This window comes from Myodes glareolus, chromosome 1, assembly GCF_982192425.1.
Source record: "Myodes glareolus chromosome 1, mMyoGla1.1, whole genome shotgun sequence".
Classification (NCBI taxonomy): Eukaryota; Metazoa; Chordata; class Mammalia; order Rodentia; family Cricetidae; genus Myodes; species Myodes glareolus.
The window spans coordinates 34,449,407-34,473,185 of NC_142026.1; the positions used below are offsets into that span (position 1 = coordinate 34,449,407).

Consider the following 23,779-nt stretch of genomic DNA (forward strand, 5'->3'; position numbering starts at 1 on the left):
GAAGACTCAAGAGAACACAACCCCGCAGCCCAGGCCCAGGCTGGGGTGTGATCTAGCAGGCCTAGCGGTCTGAGAAGTGGTATTCCTTATGCATAAGCATGCACCCTGGAGAAAAGGTGCAGAGACTATGTAATGAGTAAGAACAATGGTGTATAATGAGTTTGATGACATAGGATTATAAAAGGGCATTACAGTGATCTCAGATGGCAAGAGAAGTTTTTTTTTTTTCTATTCTTAGGTACTTTTTTCAGGTTGGCCTTGAATTTACTGCATAGCTAAGGATTACCACAGGCCAGTGGACACACGGAGAGTAGGCACAGGATCTTCTGTAACCAGGGCCGGGGCTAAGAACAGAAGCCAGGTCTTCTGCTCTAATTGCTGAACCATCTCTTCAGTTTCTCTTACCATTTTTAAGTTTGAAGTATCCCCCAAACAAATTTAAAAATACAATAATAAAAGATAAATGAAGATCAAATAAATATCATTTTAATTTGCTGCGACAAAGAATTCCTCCAGGAGGATAAGCCTAAGCAGAAGCAGAGCCACGGAGGATATGAGCCACAGTAGGGCTAAGTGGTGGGTGGTGCAGACCTATCTTGAGTCAATAATGTCTTGAGGGACTTAAAATGTACAGAGAATTAATACACACAATAACAACAGGTTACAGGAGGAGTTGGGCAAATGGGGCTCAATGCAGTCTGTGACTTCCCACGGTCTGCAACTGGAAACTACTGATATTAGACTCAAATATGTCAATTCTGGCCCCTTTAATTACCAGTGATTACTAGCTAATTACAGCAAGCAGAGGAAAATAATGAAGCCAGAAAAAAAGGTAAGATAAAACAGAGAGCAAAAACCTACGACAGGCCAGAAAACACTGTGAAACACCCAGCTAAACCCACCTTCCTTCCACTGACTGGATAAATATTCCAAATATTGAGAATAATAAGAAGTTTTTAATACCTAGAGAGGCTGACTAGAGAGGCTGTGCCATGCATACACTTGCTGGTGAAAGGGAGGCGCTGCAGCAGCACTCACCAGAACAGTCCATTACTAACGGCACAAAAGGGACAGCACTAACCACCTAGTCATCAGTGCACCCACTCCGCCAATGAGGTCAAAGCTGACAGCACAGAGGAGGCAGGGCCAGCAATACTGTAGACTCTCTTGCTACAGTACACAGTGGGCAAGATGGACCAGAATGAGGCTGCTTCCACACGGCAGAGGGAGGCAAGGAGTCCATAGGGAGCAGCTGAGTTCACTGAGGTTAAGATGGCGTCAGTCCAGACCCAGACCATGCACAGCAAGGAGCCACCATAGCCTTGGTTTGAGGAAGCCACAGTGCACGCAGGAAGAGCAGCAGCAACATGAATGGACGGTGCCTGGTGGGGGGATCTTTATGGCTGTGCTCCCAAATTTCTACACTGAATAAAATTATTTTTGAATCGGCCCAAAATACTTGCTTTAAAGAAAACATTGAATACTTTAAGAAAGGAAAAAAAAAAAAAGAAAAACAAAACAAAACTGACCACGGTGGAACCCTTGATCAATGCGTCTGGTGCTCCTCAACCTACTCTACGCAGGCGGCAGGAGCGCACGCACCTCTCACAGGGAGGCGGACTCACACATGTTCCCCTCAAAGCCACTTTCCAATAACGAGCAAGCTACAGCAGACCATGACAGAGGATCGCTCTTTCCATTCCAGCTGCTTGGTGCAGGCTGTTATTCCTGCTAAGTCTCTGATCCTGGCTGAAGGGCTGGAAATGACCCCACACCAACGGAGGAACAAACGACTGGTGAAGAAGAGTGTAAATTAGAGGAAGACGTGACCGGAGTGGTAGCTGCTGCCTCCACTGTCTTTTCTGCCATCCTTGCTGCTTTGCAGCACTTGGTTGGAGGACACTGTAGAAATGTAAGCCTCATGACTTAGAGACACACTGTGAAGAATAAGGTGACATCAGATAGAGCCATGGAGAACTGGAGACACCAGCTAAAGAATGGAGGACATGTGTCCACCAAGATAATGCACCTGAAACGGTACTGGATCTGGTGGATAGGATGTACTGCTTTATTGAGGGGGACAGCAGTAGATCTATTCTTCACAGAGGTGGCTTAGTGGCCACAACACCCCAGATTCTGCCCCCATAGCTAGGGCTCACCTCTCTGAAGCTGTTGTAGATTCGGGTACCCTGGTGAGCTCCAATCGTGATTTCTGGAAGGTAGATAGGAACAGTCGTGTAATTCAGCACATCCATCTTATCCTGAACCCTGAAAAAACAAACATGAATTACAAGCCATCAAAATAAGTACCATTAGGAAACTATTATCTTTGACTCTTGAAGTATCCATATTAAAACAAACGAAAAACAAAGAACCCTAAGATAGGGACTGGAGAGATGGGTCAGTGGTTAAGAGTACTGGCTACTCTTCCAGAGGACCTGGGTTCAATTTCTAGCACCCACAAGGTAGCTCACAACTGTCTGTAACTCCTGTTCCAGGGGATCTGGTACCCTCACACAGACATACATGCAGGCAAAACACCAATGAACATCCAGGCGGTGGTGGCGCATGCCTTTAATCCCAGCACTCGGGAGGCAGAGGCAGGCAGATCTCTGTGAGTTTGAGGCCAGCCTGGTCTACAAGAACTAGTTCCAGGACAGGCTCTAAAGCTACAGCGAAATCCTGTCTCAAAAAACCAAAGCCAAAACAAACAAACAAACACAAACAAAACAACAACAACAACAACAGAAAGCCTACGATAAATGCTGTTCAGCAGCAGGTGTCTCCGAAACACCACCTCCCTCAAATCACCGGGGCTGTGTGGTCACTCTGCTGAAACAGCTCCAGAACTGAGGGAGCTCTGTGAAGCACTGAACCTTCAGAGTTTGGGAAATGGGAAAACAGAGTCAATGTGTCCTTCACAGACAAGAGCAGGGAGAAAGGGACCAGCAGATGGTAGGTTACTAAACTATACACACATGCCCTCACTAAAAATAGGCAACATTAATACCACTAGAGGAGTGGGCCATACCTACCCACGGTCAGCCTCACTGGGTACTAGTGATACTAACTGTGGGCTTTTCTCCTTACTTTACCTTTTCACCCTGCTGATACGAGAATGTTTATACTGTTGTTCCAGCTCACTCACTTTGAAGCTGGTCTCAAAATAACTACTGTGCTTGAAAGAAACATAAAAGCTGGGCTTAGTCATACAGGCTTAAATCTTTGAATGCTTGAAATCCTCGTACTTGGGAAGCCACGACAAGAGAAACGCCACAAGTCTGAGTCCAACCTGGGCTACCTGGTGAGACAACCGAGGGGAAAAGGCACTAAAGCTTTTCTTACAGGCTCAAGAAGCAAAGTAATTATTTTCAACAGATACTCAGCCACACCTAAGTTGTAAAGGCAAGAGAGGGAGTTTCTTCTCTGCAATTTCCAAGTGGAGATTCAATACTCATCTGGCTCCTGGTGGCTGGACCAAGCCTGCAGACAACCAGGACTAGGACAACCCAAGAGGAATACAATGGACATGGGTCCACGGGTCATGCTTCCCTAATAAACCACAGGGAAACTAGGGCTGCTGCAGACTGAGCTTTGTGGGTAGCAGCAAAAGCTGGTGTCCTTGCACAAAGTGGCTCAAATCCCACCCCATAAAGCAGCTGTCCAGGTTGCCCTTCCTGCTTCTCTTCCCATGCGGTTTGTACTTGTTTAGGTAAATGGCCATATTCGACAAAGTCAAAAATTAATGCTGCGTTTCTTAGACTTCATATCCAGTTGGTTTATCAGTCAGAAAATAAAAAAAAAATTTTAAAAAATCCAAGCATGCAAACAGTAAAGTCTGCAAAGGACATAAGTAGCTGTGTTCTGTAAGCTTGCTTTATTTAGCTGTTAGATAAAATTCTACAGGACCAAAGCCCATCTTCGGCATCTCCTTCTAGTAAGCCCTCTCCAGAGCTACAAGCCGACAACTTTGCCACACACTCTTTACATGACACTATTCCAGCAGTGTATGAGCACACAGCTCTCTACTGCAACACACAGAATTATTTTGTACCTGTTACCGTCTAATTTTGTTGAAGTGGTAACAAAATATTTTAACTAAAACAAAGTACACGGTAAATGTTAACAAATATCAATGTAGTAGGGTGGTATCTGGTTTTCTCTATAAGTAAAAATCCTTTGAAAATGTTGAAAGAAAAAAAAAAAGAATGTGTCCTGGGAATCTATGAAATAGTCAGAGCAACAGCGCCATCTATGTTTAATCTGGCAAAATTACAATTTACACATGTCCCAGAAAAAGTTAGAAGACTGTAAAAGTAACCCACTGCTCTATTCTGCACCTTATTTAAACCTGGAAAAGTCCAACTCTTAGCAGAGTCACAGAAATGGGGAGAGGCACACAGCACATCTCGAAGAACTACTTCTCAGGTGGGCTAGAGAGAACACCCCAGATCAGAGATAATTAAAGTAACAAAGGCACTAGGAAGCCTTTTATGACTGAGAACACAAGGAGCAGCTAAGGAGAGTTCTGCTCACAGAACTCTTGGTTCAACTCTGCATTTGGAAAAACCGAGCTGAGAACAATGTAGCTACCACACCAGTGTCCAGCTATGATGTGGTGACACAGTCTGGTGGGAGCACTATGGACAGACAGCTTTGAACAGAGGGTTGAGGCAAGAAGACAGCAAAGAGGTTTTATGACTAACGATTTCTCCCCCAGCAGAATGTATCCTTTTCTCCCACCTTTCACAGCCTGTTTTTGCATCCTCCTGAACCGTAGTTCTACCTGAAACTACATGGAAAGCCTCCATCTGTCTCCAGACTTTTAGATTTCTGCTTGGAAATGGGCTCCCAGCAGCCACAGTGAGCCTCCTGGGCAGCAGTGGTGCTCTGTGGAAGCCGGGAGGTTGGGCAGGGGTGAGTGCACCGACAAATATAACTGAAATTAAATGGAAATGCTTTGAAGCAATAATTTGGTCAAGTTCTGGACCAAATTATTATAACTGGCAAGTGGCATGTTTACAGTAATTGTCTTAGAAAATAGATCATAATTTTCACTCAAGAAATTAAAATCAACGCAATTACCATTGGAAACTGTTATGAAACTGAGGAGGGGACACAAGACATGGAAAGGACAAAGCCATAGTAAATGGAATGAAAGCAATCAATTGGACGTTGTAACTCACAAACTCTGGGAAAATTACAGGACACAGCTCTATACCCTGATAACCATATAACTAAGTAATTACCAAAATTATGATTTTTAAGCATGGATCAGATCAACACGTGTTTCAGATCACTTTTAGAAAATGACATGGTATTATCTGTGGGAGGTCAAAACCCAGACATACACCCCAGTCAACACAAGTCTGCCCGGATCTTAGACAGAGCTCTGTTCCTATATGCTAGCTCACACACTCTGCCCAGTGGTGACTGATCCTAAGCTAGAATCACAGAAATTTGTGTGACAGACCCACAGCATTAACAGGAGTTGCTGGGAAGGTGACAAGGTGACTGCACAGGCTGTGACGGGATGAAGAACACTGGGATTCAGATAATTACCGGTACTGCACCAGGACAGAGGCCACAGGTCCTGAGCTAATCCAGGAACAGACTGTCAGTATTTGGGAGCATTCTTCCTAAGGGGAAACAGGAAGTTTCTTAACAAACAAACTACACTCTGGAGTACAGGAAATGGTGAAGAGCAATTAGTAATTGATCAAAAGCAGAGATCCAACATGGGGATATCAAACCAGCATGGCAGAGAGTAAGAGAGACAAGCAGGAAAGCACAGTGCAGTGCATCAGCTTCAGAGTTGACGTGAGGGAGAAGGAAGCGACGGCATGAACGACAGAGGCCCAAGTTAGTACTACAACCTCAGACATGGGCACGGACAGAGCAGGGCAAGGTGGCCCTGGGCTCAGCACAACAGCAGCTCCACTGCTCAGGGTTTCCAACACCAGATCCTTCCTTTCCCCAGCCCTCACACAGACTGCAGTCACATGGCCTAAACAGGCCAAGCTCCCTGAGCTGGTTCTCCTCACCTGAAAAGCAGGGCTTCCACGAGTAGACAGAACTTTCCTGCATGCCCTCCTGATGGCACTGCCACATGGTAGCAAACAGGATTTCAGAACTGAAGGTCAGACAGTGATACAGTAATGAGAACTTGCCAAGCAAGGTTAGAACCATAAAGCAGGTGTCACGAAGGTAAACTTACAACATATATGTACAATGTGCACAACACATATACAAGGAACAGACAACAAAGCCAACAACAACCTTTTTAAAAAGAACTGTGAATAAAATCCACCACCACTAAAAGCAACTTGAGAGTTTATCTTGGCTAGGGTTCCAGAGGGCAAGTCCATATGGAGGGGAAGGCATGGCGGAAGTCAGCTGGAGCAGGGACCTGACAGATAACACCTTCAAGCACTAACAAGTATTAGAGAGCAAAGTGGAATGGGATGAGGTTCTGAACTCTCAAAGCCCACTCTTAGAGATGTGCCTCCTCCAGCAAGGCTCTGACTCCTAAAGGTTCCACAATCTTACAGTACCACCAACTGGGTACTAAGTGTTCAAATACATGCGTCTACTGAGACAGTTCTCATTCAAGTCACATTCCACCCCCTAGCCCCAACAGGCTCTCCTCATATCATAACGCAAAATACATTTATTCTATTTTAAAAGTGCCAAAGTCCTTCAGTTTTAACAGTTTAAAAGTATAGTCTCTTCTAATACTCGTGACAATCTTTTAACTGTGATTCTTGTAAAATCAATAAGCAAATCACACCCTTCCAACAGTATACAATGGCACAGAATATACATTTCCATTACAAAAGAGAGGAATGGGAGCATAAGAGAAAATATTTGACCAAAGCATTACCGAAACCTGTCAGGACAAACTCAGGATCCAATAGCTCTAGATCAGTTGTCTAGGACTTTAGTTTCCAATGGCTTAGACGGCTCTGCCCCTCTAGCTCTGCTGCCTCCAATGCACATATATTTCTTGAGCTGGTTCTATTCCTTTATATAGCTCTTCCTGACAGACATCCTATATGGCTCTGGCATCTCTAACATTTGGGGTCTTCACTGCAAACCAGATTTTACATTTTCAGCTTCATTCAATAATCTTGCATGGTCTCCTGCCATCTTAGGGCTGGCCTTCTTGCAGGGACTTCCCTGCCATATGCTGCCTGGACTTGCAGCTCTCTGAACCATGGAAGAAGAATCCCTGACCCCTCAATCCTTGCATATTTTATTCCTTTAGAGCCCCTGCCTGTAGATAACACTGACAAGGTCAGCTGTCAGCTTGGGATGGCCCTTCCTTGCCTTCAACCACACTGGTATGTTGAAGCTTTCTAGAGAAGAACCAGGCTTCCTTGGAAGGTGGAAGCTTAGCTGGGTGGGGTCTTGTCTTTTGGGCATCTTATTCCTCCCAAGTAGAACAGGTGGATTCTCTTTTACTGTGCTAATCTCTTTAAATAAATAAAGTCTCTCTTGAAAGAGATGCCTTGTTTACATGCTTTGGCTGTAAAGATTACACTTCCTAGAGCCTTTTCCCTCCAAACCGTGTATGTTTTATTTCTTTCTGCTCCAATTGCTCTTTTCAACTATACATGGGTTATCAATACCAAATATCAATACCATACCAAAGACTCAATGTTATACTGTCTTGAAATTTCCTCTGCCAAAGAGATTAGTCCATTACTTAACTTCAGGCAAGTTCTCAGAATGAGGTCAGAAGGTAGCCAGATTCTTTGCTAAGATGTAACAGCCTAGTTGTTGGTCAAACCCTTGCTTCCTCTGAACCCCATGAACCCTCTACTGTCTGCATTACCCCCAGAATGCCACTGACTTCCAAGTTCCTACTAGAACAATCCATTAAGTTCTACTTACAAAATTCAACTGTTTTTCTAGTCCAAAGCACCAAAGCCTTCCACATTCCTCAAAACAAAATAAACAAACAAGCAAACAAAACACATGGTCAAGTTCTTCACAGCAACTGACCACTATCTAGTACCCAAACTACTAGGACAGCAGGGCAAAAGGTCATAAAATCAGGAAGCAATTTTTTTCCAACCAGATCACCAGGGGTGACATTGAATGGAACCATTCCTACTTCCATCCCAATACTGCTATAGGAGAAGTAGTACCATACACTGAATGGTGATACAAAGAATACACTACCTTCTGAAGGTCCCTGAAAAGGAATCTTCATAGTGGGCAAACCATGGGTAGGGTACACGGTTCAACATTTTACTTGGAAGGGGAATTAGCCAGCTGTGTTGATTAATGTGCTTATAGACAATGGTTTGGCTGGGTGGTCAGGGCTACAGAAGAAGGAAACTGCTTCCCACCTGCTTGTCCTCACTCCTGTTAGCAAGTTCATCTATCCTGTTGCTGTAGCATTCATGCACCAATAGAAGCAACTTCTTTGGGATTCTAATGTATACTAAAGACTCTAGGAATCCTCCAGGCCTTCAGCACCAGATTGGGACTACAGAGAAATCCAGCCTCATGAACTGAACACCTACCAGATTCTCAGTCTCTCCAGTCCATTGCTGGACAGTCAGGAGGGAATCCTATAAGTCAATCTAATGAGTCTCTCTCTCTCTGTCTCTCTGTCTCTCTCTCTCTGTCTCTGTCTCTCTCTCTCTCTCTCTCTCTCTCTCTCTCTCTCTCTCTCTCTCTCTCACACACACACACACACACACACACACCATTTCAAGCAGTTACAGGCACCCCACGGTACCCACAGGGATGTTTCTAGGGACCCTGTGGACAGCAAACTCTAAGGGCAAAAAAAAAAACACAGTACTGTCACACGGCCTCCATGTTTCCTGCCATTCACTTTCAGTAACCCCCCACTATGGACACAGCTGCTACACCACAATGTTTAAAGAATATGAGACAGAAACGTCTCTACATACTTAGCACAGTCACAATTAAAAAAAAAATGACTTGACTGGTGTTGTGGCTAGAGCAGGCTAACTGGCCCTCCCGACATGGAAGCGCTGGGAATGACAGGACAACACAGGAACTAAAAATGTGGGTTTTGTCTACAGTATGAAATACTATAAAGAAGTACAATTATTTAAAATGATCAGTTAAATTCAGAGAGGGAGTTAAAAGAAAACAATGTAACAAGTAGAAAACATGAAACATGGAGAAATGGAGTCCAATAGTACTGCTCACTTTAAAAGACCCAAACATAGAAGATACCACTATCAGATGATATGAAAAAACAAGACCCAACTATTTGTTGTGTAAGAAAATAATTTTAAATTGAGGCAATTTAAAGTAAAAGAATGAAGAAAAAGATGCCATGCTTATGCCAAGAGCAAAAGTGTGTTTAATAGAGTATTTCAGACAGAGCAGAGTTCAGAATAAAGTAAAATAGCAGGCACATACAGATGGGCATTATCTAGAAGATGTAAGATTCTTGGCAACAAGAATCAAATCACAAGACAAAAATGAACAGGATTCAATGGAGACACAGGAGAGCTGGCATTGCTTGAGCTTTAACCCCATTTCAGTACTGACAGATCCAACAGGGGACGCAGATGACCCGCCCACTGCAAGCCTCCGCTTTCTCAACAGGCAGACTTAGCACCCCCTGTCCCGCAGCAGAGCCCACACTGTCTGCTCAATGGAGCATGCACCAAGGCATAAATAAGATATGCCAGCCTAGCAGACACCTGAATGGAGGGAAAAGAAGATAAACAGGCAGGATGTTTGCAGACCACACCAGGGTTAGGATAGGGGAAGAACGACAGGTGGAAAACTCCAGCTGCAACAACAAACAACACACTCCCAAATCACAAGTGAGCCAAGGAAGTTTCAAAGGAATTCTGAAAATATCTTCCCTAGTGAAATTAAGAATGTTCCTTATCAGATGTGTAGGCTGCAGGAAAAGGAGTACTAGAGGGACCTGAGTGCACCAGGGCTGTTAGGACGGAGGGTCTAACAGCTGTCCGAGCATCTTCCTGGGATGCTACAGAGAGCAGCTGAGACCTCAGAAGCAGGAGGAAGAGTGAAACAAACAAAAACCAACAGCTGGAAACAAAGCAGCAAATGAACAGGCCAACACCCGGCTCTCTGAAAAAGTCACCATCAGGAAAAGGAGGCTCACAAAGGCACTGATCAACCAAAAGGAACATATAAGCTAAGATTTAGAAACTGCACTGCAAGGCAATTCTTTTCTTTGGAAACAAATGGCAGGTTTTGATTTCTATTTAATTATACTTTATCACTGTGAAAACATGCGCATACATTAACGTTGTTGTGCTTGTGCAAATGCACGTGTGTATATGTGTCATTATGTGTGTAGAGGCCAGAGAGTAACACTCAGAGCCTTCCTCACTCTCTCCATCTGAATTTTTGGGATGGGGTCTCTTACAGAATGGATCTGGCTAGACTGGCTGGTCAGCAAGTCCCAGGGATCCCCTGCCTCCAAACAAGCATGCACACCATACCCAGCTTAATATGCAGGTGCCTGGAATCTTAACTCAGGTCCCTTACTAACTAGGTCATGCCCTAACCTTAACTGTACTTCTTAACAGATAAAATATTCATTCACTTGCAAAAAAAAAAAAAATCAGTAACTGTAAAATGTATTTATTTGTACAGTCTGACTCAGCAACAATTTACAACTTAAGAAAGTAACATGGAACCAAGGAAGTGTGCACATTATGTGCATTATTGTGTTGTAAATATGAAGAAATAAAAATAATTAGAAATATCAGTATCAAATAAGTAGTCAATAAGCTCTGCTTTATCCCAGAGGTTAATAAGCTTTTCCTATTGAGGACCAAATAGTAAGTGAGAGGTAAGCGCAGGCTTCACTGACACATTTCTTATGAACCACTGGGAGGGCTGTACAGTTTTGCTACCTTATATGCAAATCTGAGCAGCTCTGGGCTGATCTGGCACACAGACCACAGTGTGCCAATCTGATTTATTTCTCAGTTAATAGATAGACATGGCATATACAGGCAGCCACTAAAAACAACAACAAAAAACTTCAACGTTTAGTAAAATAGGGACATGTTTGTGATATTAAAATAAAATATAAACTATAAGGCAATATTCAAAAATACATAAACACACACTTTATTGACTGAAGCCCCCATTAAGCTGCCAATTTTAGGTCCTGTGACAGTAGAGTAGCAGCTGATTTGGTTTTGATGTTTGTTCTAACTTCCCAGGACAAGCAGGTGTGCCTTTGCCCTCCAGCCCCTTCACCTTTCTATTTGTATGGCTTCTTTCTGGAGCCTAGCCTGGAGCGGCTCAACTAATGCTGCCCTCCCCATCTCACTGCAAGGGTGAACCTGCCTACTGCCTCATCTTTCTTCGCCACTGGTGTCCTGAACCCTCTGCCTTCCCAAGAGCCAGGATGCTTACCCTTCCTTAAAAAATGCACTATTGTACTAAAAAGTCACAGCTCACACATATTACTTTTTGAAATAGTAACAAACACTCCTGTACTTCTAAGCCTGGCTCAAGGTTGTGTAAACAATGTGCGGCACATTGCAGGACCACCACTTAATCCACGCTTGTGAGTAGGAGAGATGAAGAAAATGCACAAGGGGCACTAAGTGTAGATCCGATTTTACAAAGAGATGAGATCAGAGAAAAAGCAACACCAGACCTCCCTCTCCGTGCCAATGGACATCACAGTAAGTGAGGGAGGATGTGAAGATGACCACGAGAAGAAGGAAGGAAACCCTAGGGGAGATGATACAACAGCTCCTCTGAAAAGCTCAAGTGACTACAAACCACTCATGCAGCAAACATTTCCAAAGCATCAAGGAGCACACAGCATAAAGAGATGAGTGCTTGGAGAACTTGAAGAGCTCACAGCTGAGAAGGGAAATCAGATATCCCTACAGTTGAGCAGATGCTGAGGTCACTGAGATGCTGAATAAAGACAGAGAAGAGTGTCCTGTCACCAAGACAGCCTGTTACACTCTAGGGAGGGAGAAAAGCCCTGTTTACGGGGAAAAGTAAACAAAACATAACAGGAAGTAGGATACAAGCAAAGTACTGAAGAACAGTATTAACAGAAGGAACACAGGTAACTACAATCTGTGGGATATAACAATGTAGAAACTAGCAAGGCTCAGCACTGGAGTCACTCAGCTCTAAGCACTTCACGCTACTAACAAATTACAGCAATTCTGTGGCAGGTTCTGGGTTTTTTCTCTACCCTACAATGGGGACCCATGAAAGCTGGATTCTTTTGTTTGTTTGTTAGTTTTGAGACAGTGTAATAGTAATACTTTTTGTGACAGTTCTGACTGTCCTGGAACTCACTCTGTAGACCAGGTTGGCCTCAAACTCAAAGATTCACATGCCTCTGCCTCCTTAGTGCTGAGACTAAAGACGTGTGTTGCCACCATCCAGTAACAGTTGAATTCTTAATATTCTCCTCCAAAGGTCTGTGTTCATGGGTATAGTCACCAGCCTATGGATGTATGGTCTTCAGCACCCAGCCCTTTGTTTTCTGGCCACCAAGAGCTGAGGGGCCTATTCTACCACATGTGGCCACCATGTTGTGTTGCTTTGACACAAGCCCAAGCCACACAGCCAAATGATCATGGTCCCAAACCTTCAAATCATGAGCTAAGCCTTTCTCCCTTTATCTGTCACCATGATAGAAAGTTGACACACTGAGATGCACTAGCCTAGCCCCCACAAGGAACACCTCTGACCTAGTCATGACATGATAGTCTGATATCAAGTGTCTTTTTTTAATGAGGTAAAGTTTCTTTTAAACTACATTTCTGCTTACGACATCTGCTTCTTTTCGTTTTCCAGTTTGTGCATCCAGCAGTGGAAACTGTTGGGAATATCTTCCTGATACCTTGCCACATTTACAGCAAGGCACAAACTACTACAACAAAACCTCAGGGAGCACACAGCTGACTACAACCCAGCAGAGAACGTAAGCTTCTGAGGGACCAGAAGTTCCCTACTGCTTCTGTTTCTCACTGTGTCTGTCAGCAGCCTGCAGCCTCTGCTGGACTGCGGTGTGCATCCTGAGCACGTACTCCTCCAGGATGCAGAGCACTCACGCAGGGCCCACAGGCAGGAAAATTCAGAAGGAGCCTGGGTCTTGCGTTTCAATGGAAGATACCCTAGATTCCTTAAGAGACTTCTTCGGAGATGCGGGTCTGTGAGTGGGTTTCTTTCATCGACTAAGACTGCTGCACCGAGGATCAGTGAGTCTATAGACTGGAACGTATGTGAACTCTGTACTTACACTTACTTTTGTTTTCTAGTCAGCAAGTTCAGTCTCATGTTCTGCTTCAGTGCTAAAATTGTAAAGACGAAGAAGGCAAGGCACAAAGGGTCAAGTGACCTGCCCCACATTCTAGCTAGATCAACCCGATCCCAGGCCTGCAGTCTGGTGCACACTATGCCGTGCCTCCCTTACTCCGTTTTCAACGCCAATTCCAACCAATGAGAAAAGTAATTTGTACCTAACACTTTAGTTTGATTAGAAGTAGAAATCACACTTAAACACCACGCTATAAATAAGTAAACTCGGTATACTGACTCCTCCTCCCACGTGAATCTGTTTTTGCTTGACTGCTGCTCCAGTGACAGAAAGATGAAAAAGCTGCAGCACACATCCACTCAGCCACCCGCAGCCGTGCTGGAGACTGAAGCCACAGCATCACAGGCAAGTGCTCTACCACTGAGCTTATCACCTCTGGGCAATGGGCTGTTAACTGCATGTTAGTGAGCTGGCTCTGTTCTGGATACAGGAGACCATTGCTCCACTTAACCTAGCAGGTGAAGAAAGCACAGTTGACCCATCCTACACACTCTCAAGGATCAAGGACACTGGCACCACTGAGGAGGCACCCCCATCACAGCACCAGGCAGGGCCTCTGAAGCAGTCACAGTCATTTACTTCTGATATTGAGCAGAGAAACCTGAGCGCCAAGGCCATTCTGGTATGGACAGCCCAGGAAGAGTCAAAGGGACCATAGCTGCTGTGCCAAAGTGCAAGGCCCTGGGCCCAGGATCAGTGCAGTGGCAAGACTTCATATAAAGGCATGCCCCAAACTCCACGTCCCCATCACTGTAAGTTAACAGACCGTAAGGCAGCAATGCTGGGGTAGACTGGTCTTTCCAACCTCTGGAGAGGCATCATGAGACGGTCACTTGGACCTAGGAGTTTGAGACCAAGCTAGGAAACACAAGACAACCCTTTTAAAAAGGGGGACCCTAAATACTGAAATATTCTGATATATAAGCAAAATTAACAATATTTTCTTTACAAAGTCATTCCTGAATTTGTAAGAATAGCTATAAAACAATAAACAGCACCTCCTCCAGGAGTCTCTTTTGCGTGCACATCTGCATGAAGTCTGTGCAGGACCTGGGGTGGCAGGGAAGCCTCCTGTGCACTGGAGTCCAGCTGAGGGCCAGCAGCACAGGCTGGGCAATGATTAAGACAGGCTGGAAATGCACATGGTCAGCTGAGCACAGAGATCAACCCTCAGGTGTCCACGGGAGCAGATTATAACAAGGGCACTGTGGCTTAAAAGAGGATGGAATGGGAGGCCTCACGCATACATGTCACCTCCGAGAGCCTGCTACTGACACACCACAGAAGGCTAACTGGGAAAGGAGTGTCTTTCCCCACACCTGACCTGCTTCTACCATGGCTCCTCTGCCTGCTCACACTGGTTTAACTGTGGGATTACAATCATCCCTTGCAGGTCCCTGCCTCAGTCTCTCCATTTGTGGCCCCTCTGATACCTGGTAAGCTTCAGCCACATAAGGCTGAGTCCTACTTCCTTCAGGCCTCTTCATGCAAAGGCCTCCACGCCCTGGTCACTCACACTCCAGGACTTAGGAGTGGCCTTTATGACTCAATAGTTACATGCCGTGGTTTGTTATCCATCCCACTTAAATGTGTCTCTGCTGAGAGCAGAAATTTTATTTGATGCTAGTCTTTCAAACTAGAACCAGGCCTTGCACAGGGTAGAAGTCATATAATCATGGAATTAATAATAATAAACAACTACATACTGAACCCACTAGAGAATTCCAGAGTTGTCTGCAAAGGAAAGGGGTAAATACAGCAGTACTGGCTAGTGCAGTTGACAACAAATGGAAGCATTAACTATGTAAATATTGTCTATTTCTACTGCATGCAGAGGACCCCTGCAGTGTACTTCAAGGAGTTGTCTGTTCCTGCTCCCCCAGTGACTCACAGCATCCGTAGGTTGTGAAAGGTACGGTCATCCTGTTCAAGCCATGGCCCTTTGTTGTAGTTAAGGTATTCTATGTCCTCTACCACCTAAAACAATAGAAACAGAGAACCCCATTTTAGAACTCTGAATGAGGCAACACTATATATTACAAACTCTTGGCATACAAGTCAAGGAGAATAATATGGCAGGACCTAAGTGCTGCTCAGCATGATCCCGCCTCATCAACACTGCAAAATACCAAGGGGACAGAGCTGCTCTGAAGACTGGAATAAAAGTAAGACTGGACAGAAAGCCAACATTAAGGACAGACTACCCTTGTCTTCTTAAGTAAGTTCCTTCTAGAAGAAAAGAGCCACCAGAGAAGCAGAGGAACCTGAACACCAACACATTCCTGGAGAGCCCAGGTTCCAGTTCTGCCCTTTCAGAGAGGCCATTTTCTCACACTCAAAGCTTTTCTAGAACACGTCCAGCTTGGACCTCACTTAAAGGTGCATTACTCTAAGATACATACCATTTAAATAGATACATAATCAAAAGGTATAAAAATAAATTGAATATGAACAAGGTGGCACTGGACCAGAAAGGTACTGAAAGCAGCCTTTCAGACCAAGTAGGACAAGCCAGGAACAAGAATGCTTATAGCAGGAAGCAGCAGAGCTACATTAGGATCCAGGCTCTGTCTCAAAGCAGAAGGCCATTCCCCAGTGGGAGAGCTCACCAGGTCCCCTTCCTCCTGCCCTTTGTACAGAGGAACTGGGCATGCAGGCTGCTCACAGCCACAGCTCTGCAAGATCCTTCTGTAAGACAGAGGAGCCTGAGCTAGCACTCAAATCTTGAATTCCTATGCTTCTTATTCTTTACTAACTCGTGACCTTCATTGCTTTCTGAGACCAGGTCTTGCTGTATAGCCCTAGCTAATCTGAAACTCATTATGTAGACCAGGCTGCCTCAAACCTGCAGTAATCTTCCTGCTTCCCAAGTGCTGGCATTACAAACACGCTCACTGAGTGCTGGTAATTGAAGCTGTAGATACAATAAGGTTTGGTGTTAGTTTTTGTCATTATCAGCAGGGTCTCATTATGCAGTTCAGGATGGTCTTGAATTTATTATGTAGCTCAGGATGGCCTCAAACTTCTGTTTCTTTACTTTAGCCTTATGTTTTTTCTCCAAATGAATATTTACTTAATACCATTTAAGAAATGACCTTTTCCCTCCTATTTCACTTTTTTAAATTACTATTATCTTAAAGGAACTTGCTTTGCCACACTAACATAATCTCTGTGTTGAGTCTGGTGAAACAAAAAGAATTCACACTAACTGGGTGACTTACTACTTCTTGCATTAATGACACAGAGTTTTTTGCTACTGTGTATATGGTTTTGTACGTGGGAGAGCAAATGTCCTAAACTACTCCTTTCAGAATTTTCTTGGCTGGTATTCACTGAGTTTCCTGAAAACTCCATTAAGGTTAACTGCAGTTTCACAAAATGCAGACTTACGGAAAACAGCTCTCTTTAAACAACTAACTTTTCCTCTGAACTAAATAAAGCAAGGTGCGGCTGTCATACTCTGTGATACATATGTACTGAAGTGTTTCACATCTTTGCAATCTATGATTTTAAGATTGTACAAACTAAAGCTATTTTTTAAAAAAACAACAACTTGATGGCTCAGGGAGGGTAATGAGCAGGGCAGATACTGATGTTTATGTGATGTGGGAATCCCCTCTGTGTGCTGTGGTTACCATTACTGAATAAAGAAACTGCCTTGGCCTGTTGATAGGGCAGAACTTAGGTAGGTGGACTGAATGCTGGGAGCAAAAAGGACGCAGAAAGACACTATGTAGCCGCCAGAGTCAGACATGTCGGAATTTTGCTGGTAGGCCACGAGCTCGTGGTGATATACAGATTAAAATGGGTTAAATTGAGATGTAAGAATTAGCCAATAAAAAAACTAGAGCTAATGGGCCAAGTTAATACAGTTTCTATGTGATTATTTCGGGTATAAGCTAGCGAGGCGGCCAGGAAGAACAAGTGCCCCTCCCGCTCCAACATTTATGACTCGTCAAAGCTCCTAAAGCCAATAGTAATCAAATCCATCATGTGGCCTGGTGAACCCTGCACATCAAGTCTAAGAACATGTGCCATTGATTAGCACTGCCCCACCTTGGTTGAGTCTTCAGATTCCCAGGTACTGTACACCAAAACCTCACATTGCTCACTGTAAGACAGAATGAGAGACACAAGGTCAGCATTTCCAGGTGGAAGGTCTTCACAAATGCCCAGAAGCCACTAGAGCCCCTGCTCTGACAAGCATCCCCACAGGCTGGAACCTGGGTGTTCATGCCACCACAGTATGGCTGTGCAGGAGCTAAAAACTACTTGTTTCATTTTGTTTTTATTCATAACTTTAATCTGAGAATTTAAACAATGCCCTAAAACTTTTCAGTATCAAACAATTTAACTGTAACACCTTCCTTACAAATACACCTAGGACCTGAGAACCCTGTGGAGAGGGGAAGCAGTCTTCCCTCATGCTTCAACACATGAAGAGGAATGAAAGAAGAGAGATGTGGTGATGCTAACCCTAACACTGCTAAGGATGCTGACTAAGGATGTAAAGGACTCTGCATTGATTGATTTCCTCCACAGGTACGCTGTGTTTCAAACAATTTTTCTAGATATCTAGTCGTTACTTGAATAAGAATGTACCTCTAACACTAAAATTTGACATGGACTTGAGCATAAATTTATTTTTAGCATCAAGAATCTTAAGGATTTAACTGGAAGGGGAAAAAGCATTTGAAAAAACCCAAACAAATCCACAAAACCTAAGCTGAAAAGTCCCTTGTTGGCTCTGCAGCCCGAGGCTGTGAATGGGAGAGAAAACGCTCTGAGCTACGAGGCTTCCTCCAGTGTCTGCAGACAGCCTGAGTCTGGCAGGTCAGCACTGTGCTGGGCGCACCTCATCTTTGGGAGGAAGGTGTTCTTGTAGGCATTCTCGATGTCCTGGAGATAGGCAGAGGTGATCTTCATTTCATGTGGCTGAACAGAAGCAGAGACAAAGAGCAGGAGGCGTTCAGATTCTGTTCTCATGTGAGTGTGTAAAGTGTGAACACACTGGGGGCATGACTTTTTTCTAAGGACCAACAAGCTGCAAAGGCTTTAGGAGACAGGTGGTGGTGGTGGTGGGGTACAACCAGTGAGATGTTCCTGACTACAGAGGAATCCATGTCATGACCCTCCTCTCACAGAGCAGGGCCAGGAAGAAGGTCCCTGTGAGAAGCCCCGCCTGTATTTCTGCTGTACCTCACATCAAGAGCAGGCAACAGGGAACCACAGAGACTGGGAGGCCCAGTCTCGCCCATCGGCCTGTACTTCCTCCTATTGCAGACCCCTCTCTGCTCTTCCCCTTCTTTCCCACCTCCACTCTTCCTTTCACTCTTTCACTTCTCTTGTCAATTAAGAGTGGACAGTTTGGCCAAAGCTAAGATTCATTCTTCTCCCAGGCTCGTCTTCTGTGGCTTTTGCTCATTTCCTTGCTCAGGACAGGGCTCCTCTACTAGAACACGAGCTGCTGGGTGGGAACTCACCTACCCAGTTAACAACCAGCATCCTGTAGTTGGTACAGAGGTACTCAAGAAACATTTGTGGGAGGGAAGAGGAGAGGGAGGAAAATAAAACTAGCCTATTGTTTTGACATATAGAAATAAAGAAAACATTCCAAAACTGGATTGCGATAGAAGCTGCCATAATTTGCTAAGTTTGCTAAAAATCAGTTGCAAATTTCAACTGGTGCATGTAATGAAGTATAAATCCCACCTCACTAAAAGTGTTCATAAAAATAAAAAAGTCACCCATTTCCCGAGTGCCTGCAGCCCTGGCACCTAGACCAGGCACAGGAAAATGAAACAGTCAGCTGTCTATAAAGGTGGAGAATTCACTCCATCTGGGAACATTACTCCAGCACAGGGAGTGCCAGGCAGGAACTGTGGGCACTTCTGTCTGACAGACACAGGCACTTAGTAGTAACAGGTGGGGGGCCACAAAAGCACTGTAGGGGCGACAGGGACTCACCAGCCGTGGCCAAAGTGAAACAAGATCACATGCAGATGCGCATCCTTCCACACCCATATAAGCCCAAGGAGAAAACCAGGCTTTGCCCTGCTTGCTAGACTTGCCATGTGCCAGCCAGCCTTGCCCTCTGTTAAGGTAATATACTACCTTACTTGTAACATAAACTCAACACCAAACACCCATCAAATTTACATGACACTTGAAAGGACATCCAGATCACTTTCATCTCTAGGACAATAGGACATGAGACCTCTTAGAGAAGAGAGGAGAAAGGACAGAGGATATGCTCACTTTGCCTCCTCACAAGAATGGCTAAGGGGATAGATATGCTCTCAGCTGGGCCCTCCTGCCTTGTGAGGGTCACTGGGAATTGGTACACGCTGATCACAAAAACATGTAGAAACCTGGCTCGCATGGGTACCGACTTACATCTCCTTTCTTCTGGATCCGGCTCTGTATCTCTGGTACGGGCACATCAATATAAACGACTACGTGGGGTGGCAGGTACTCTGGAAGAGTGAGCCGTTTTACTTCATTGTAGTGGTCCACACCTACACAAGAGAGCCCATCACTATCAAACAAATTCTAGACAGCTACAGACTTCTGGCACCCTAACTGGTATGCACAGAACAGGCTCTGAGTATGTCTTCCTCACTTCCTGGGAAAGTTGGAAGCACACCAGTTCTCCTTGTGTGTTTCTTTATCTGGGATGTATGATACACCTGTTGTGTATCTATTTCTTTATGAACACAAATAAGAGTCTGGTCTACAGGGAGTTTAGAAAGCATTTCTTAAAAAATTCAACTGAACAGGGGCTGGAGAGATGGCTCAGAGGTTAAGAGTATTGCCTGCTCTTCCAAAGGTCCTGAGTTCAATTCCCAACAACCACATGGTGGCTCATAACCATCTGAAACGGGGTCTGGTGTCCTCTTCTGGCCTGCAGGCACACACACAGACAGAATATTGCATACATAATAAATAAATAAATAATTAAAAAATCCAACTGAACATATAAGCTCCACTTTTCCGGGTTCAGAATATTTCAGAGAGTTGAATGGACTATGTGTAACTACCCACTGAATCAGATTCACACCAAAATAATCTGGGAGCCCTGAGACTGGAGCTTACCCTTACCCTTGTCAAACAGTCCTGGTAATCGGAGGTTTGTTATTTAAAAGAACTACAACCCACTCCTTTGGACATACACACCCTATACACATCAGCCCCCAACAGAGCACCTCTGGGCAGTGTTGAGAAAGAACTGCTTGTATGGTAAAATCCTCCAGAATGACAAGTGGATGTTTACACTAAGGCCCACAGAAAGACACTTCTTCCATTTCACAGAACACCCCAGTGATCCACCTGGTCACTGTGTCGAAGGCTATCTTTGGACTGGTCTGAGACCAAGACCACTGAAGTAGGGAAAGCGTGATAGAGGAGGCATGCTTACAGACATAGGGCACTTGCACAGACTGCCCTGACCACACCCCCATAAGCCCAAGGAGAAAACCTACTTGCTAGACCTGCAATGAACCAGCCTTGCACTCTGCTAAAGTAATACATTACCTTGCTTCCTCTGTTCCATCTCCACTTGCCTGCTTACATCTGTCAACATCCCATTCCTTAGGCCTCTTTTCCTCACTGGATGCCACTGACTTTCGCCAATGTACTTTTCCCTATCCTGGCATTAATATGACGGGCTACAGTCTCCAACCTTACACATGTAAAATCCAATGGTCACCTGTTACAAACTCTCACACTCTTCAGCTATCTCTGGGCACACGTAGCCATGGAGCTTTATCCATGGGGTTTCCATCTCCTCAGTAATTGCACCCAGGACCTGGTCACTACTGTAATCACTCATGAGCATTACCAAGCCAAAACAGGCCCACTGCAGGCGCTGAAGCCAAACTACACCTGCTGGCATCAATCCCTCAGGCCACAGCAGCGTGAATCTGCATTTAGGTATACTCTGAGCCCGTTTAAGAGAGTCACCCAGGACACCCAAATAGAAACCCACCTTGCAGTCTACTGACTCCTCTTCATTCTAGAAACTGGTCTCCCATCACTCTCCTGCCGTGCTCCTGCAAGACTGAACACTGTTCCCTCCTGTAGACAGTTCCTACTGCCAGTGTGTCCTCCGACTTAGTCCTACCCCAACAAGTTCCCTTCCATTCTCCTACCAACTGGCCTCCTCCCCTTGGACTTTTCCTCACCATGTACATTCTTTCCAGACACTTCTGTGACCTTCTAACTACCAAATCTTCCTTCTCACACTTAAAATGCTCAGTGACCCCTCAGGACTTCCAGAAGACATCCAAGCTTTCTTCCCTAGGAGGCCAGCCCTGTCATGCACTGACACCTCACACCACTGGCCAGTCCCCACCTCTCCCCTAGCCTGCTGCTGACAATGCACCTGCCTCCACTCCCTCCGGCACTCAGTGTCTGACCCCTAAAGGTCATTCACCGCAGGAGCTATCCCTGGCAATGACTCCCAGCCCTGCACAGGTCAGTCAGGCCCCAGACGTGCTCTTTCCATAGCACTCCAGAGGAAGCAGAAGGTGCTCAGGGATGCTGTGCTGCCGCTCATCGTTTCTGCTGGCTTCGTTCCCCTGTCCCTAGGATAACAAAGCCTTGCCTGAGATCCCCGAGCATTCAGACAGAGCTGTGTACACAATGGTCCCCAACTTCAACTGCTGCTTGGCATGTACTTGCCCACTCCTTCCGCTTCACACACACAGATGGATGACTTCTAGCCACCAGGACACAGCAGAGCCAGAGTCTCAGATTACAACCATCCTTTTGCTTGCCTCAGTTTCCCTGACCAACTATACTCATGCTGACCATTAGATTTCAGTACCCACTGGTGCAGCCACCATGCACATAGGCATGAAACTGTGAAACTGACTCAAGCCAAGCACAGCATAGCCCAAACTCCTAAGAGGTACACCAACTGCCTCAGGGTTCCCAGGCTAACCGGCTTTAACCAACAGACTTTTATCCTTTCTCCTTTGTCATCTGCCAAGGATGCCAACGTCCCTAAAACAGGCTCACTAATTTGTTAGAGGGCAACTATACAGGAAAAGACAAAGGGGAAAATAAAATGGCCCAATTTCATAAAAGCTACACACTAGACCTGGAGAGTTTAGCGAAATTAGCTATGTAGGCCAAGGAAAACTAGTGAAGCTGTGGGCTGACCTCAGGACCAAGGGTCTCTTGGGGTATAGTGAGGGGAGCTGTGGGATGCAGAGTTTTCCTGAACATCAAGGATGCCTCTAGGGTAAGTGAATGGACAAAAGATACCTATTTAGGAATACAAGGACAATGGGAGCTTGCTGAGCTCCTTTCCCCTGGGGAATGTGGTATGGAACAGCACAAAATACCCTCCCCTCGGCCTCTGCGGAGGAATCCCCATCAGCAGAGGGCGTATGACACAACTCACACTCCTTTCGGATGAAGCCCTGGTTGTACATTGCCTCCAGGAAGACAAAGTCACTGTAGATGGAGCGCTCCAAGACCACACCTTGTCCTGTTGAAACAAGTAAACAACACTTTAAACCAAATGAAGAAAAATACTGCTAACTAGAAATTTCATTTTAGAAATGGAAAACAAAAAGCCCAGTCACTTACAGTTCTAGTTCTTACAAATACATTCAAAGATTACACTGTTACAAGTGGAAAACACATTTAAAACCACAGTGCTTTTTTGGTTTGGGGTAACACTATCTCCTCCATCACCTGGAACAGAGGAGGAAGGTGGGTTCTAAACCAACTACTTCAGCCTCACTGTGACCTCTCAGATTCCAGGTCAACTCTTCCTATACTTCACGTCTTACTCATTACAACCATCCTCAAATTCTCTTAAACACACACACACACACACACACACACACACACACACACATATTGTTATTTTTCTGAATATAAAGAATTAAGTATAAAAATGTCCCAAGTTCAGAGCAATTTAATTAACTCTTCGTTATCTCATGTGTCTGGAAATGGGACAAATTCATGTCCTGATCTTGCCACAAGAGGTGGAATTCCAGCATTTGGTAAAGTGCTGTACCATAGGGTCAAAGTAACATTCCTGTTTCTCCTGAGACCATCTCCATCATTAAGGCAGCTTCAGGTTACTGCCTCAGAGCAATCATGTCCCAAAGAAGAGCCTGGTTCAGAGCACTATTTTATGTTGACAGAGACGAGACGCACTTAACTCTCCAATCAGCTACACTTTCTAGACCAGATATGTAATGACCACTTCTTTCTCTAGGTCCAGGGTCTTTCACATCTGTTAACGTGATCTGAGAGATGGGTAGTCACACGGAGACACTCCTGTCTTTGAGGTGGTGATGCTGAAGCAGCCAAAGGTAATTGCTGCGGTCACACTAAATGAGAAGCCTCTCCCAACGATATCTGCACTCTCCCTGCTCAGCAGCAGCAGGCCACTCACAAAGTGGGCTGATAAAGTTG

General features: G+C 44.9%; 1 protein-coding gene across 11 annotated transcripts in view; it reads right to left on the minus strand.

Moving 5' to 3' along the window:
* Positions 1 to 23,779, minus strand: part of Ndufa10 (NADH:ubiquinone oxidoreductase subunit A10) — a 46,671-nt gene that overhangs the window by 17,497 nt on the left and 5,395 nt on the right. For 4 of the 11 annotated variants that reach the window (XR_015737715.1, XM_087905550.1, XM_085696404.2 and 1 more), the window contains exons 4-9: positions 22,752 to 22,838; positions 19,739 to 19,860; positions 18,198 to 18,277; positions 17,399 to 17,453; positions 15,234 to 15,319; positions 2,160 to 2,268 (exon numbers count right to left, since the gene is read on the minus strand). Coding sequence is in view for 10 of the 11 variants with exons in the window: in XM_087905550.1 (XP_087761676.1) it covers positions 2,160 to 2,268; positions 15,234 to 15,319; positions 17,399 to 17,453; positions 18,198 to 18,277; positions 19,739 to 19,860; positions 22,752 to 22,838 (539 nt within the window). In the remaining variant the exon portion in view is untranslated. Of the gene's footprint in view, positions 1 to 466; positions 1,938 to 2,159; positions 2,269 to 15,233; positions 15,320 to 17,398; positions 17,454 to 18,197; positions 18,278 to 19,738; positions 19,861 to 22,751; positions 22,839 to 23,779 lie in introns of those variants that run through there. The other 7 variants (XM_087905549.1, XM_087905568.1, XM_087905554.1 and 4 more) reach the window with 4 other exon arrangements.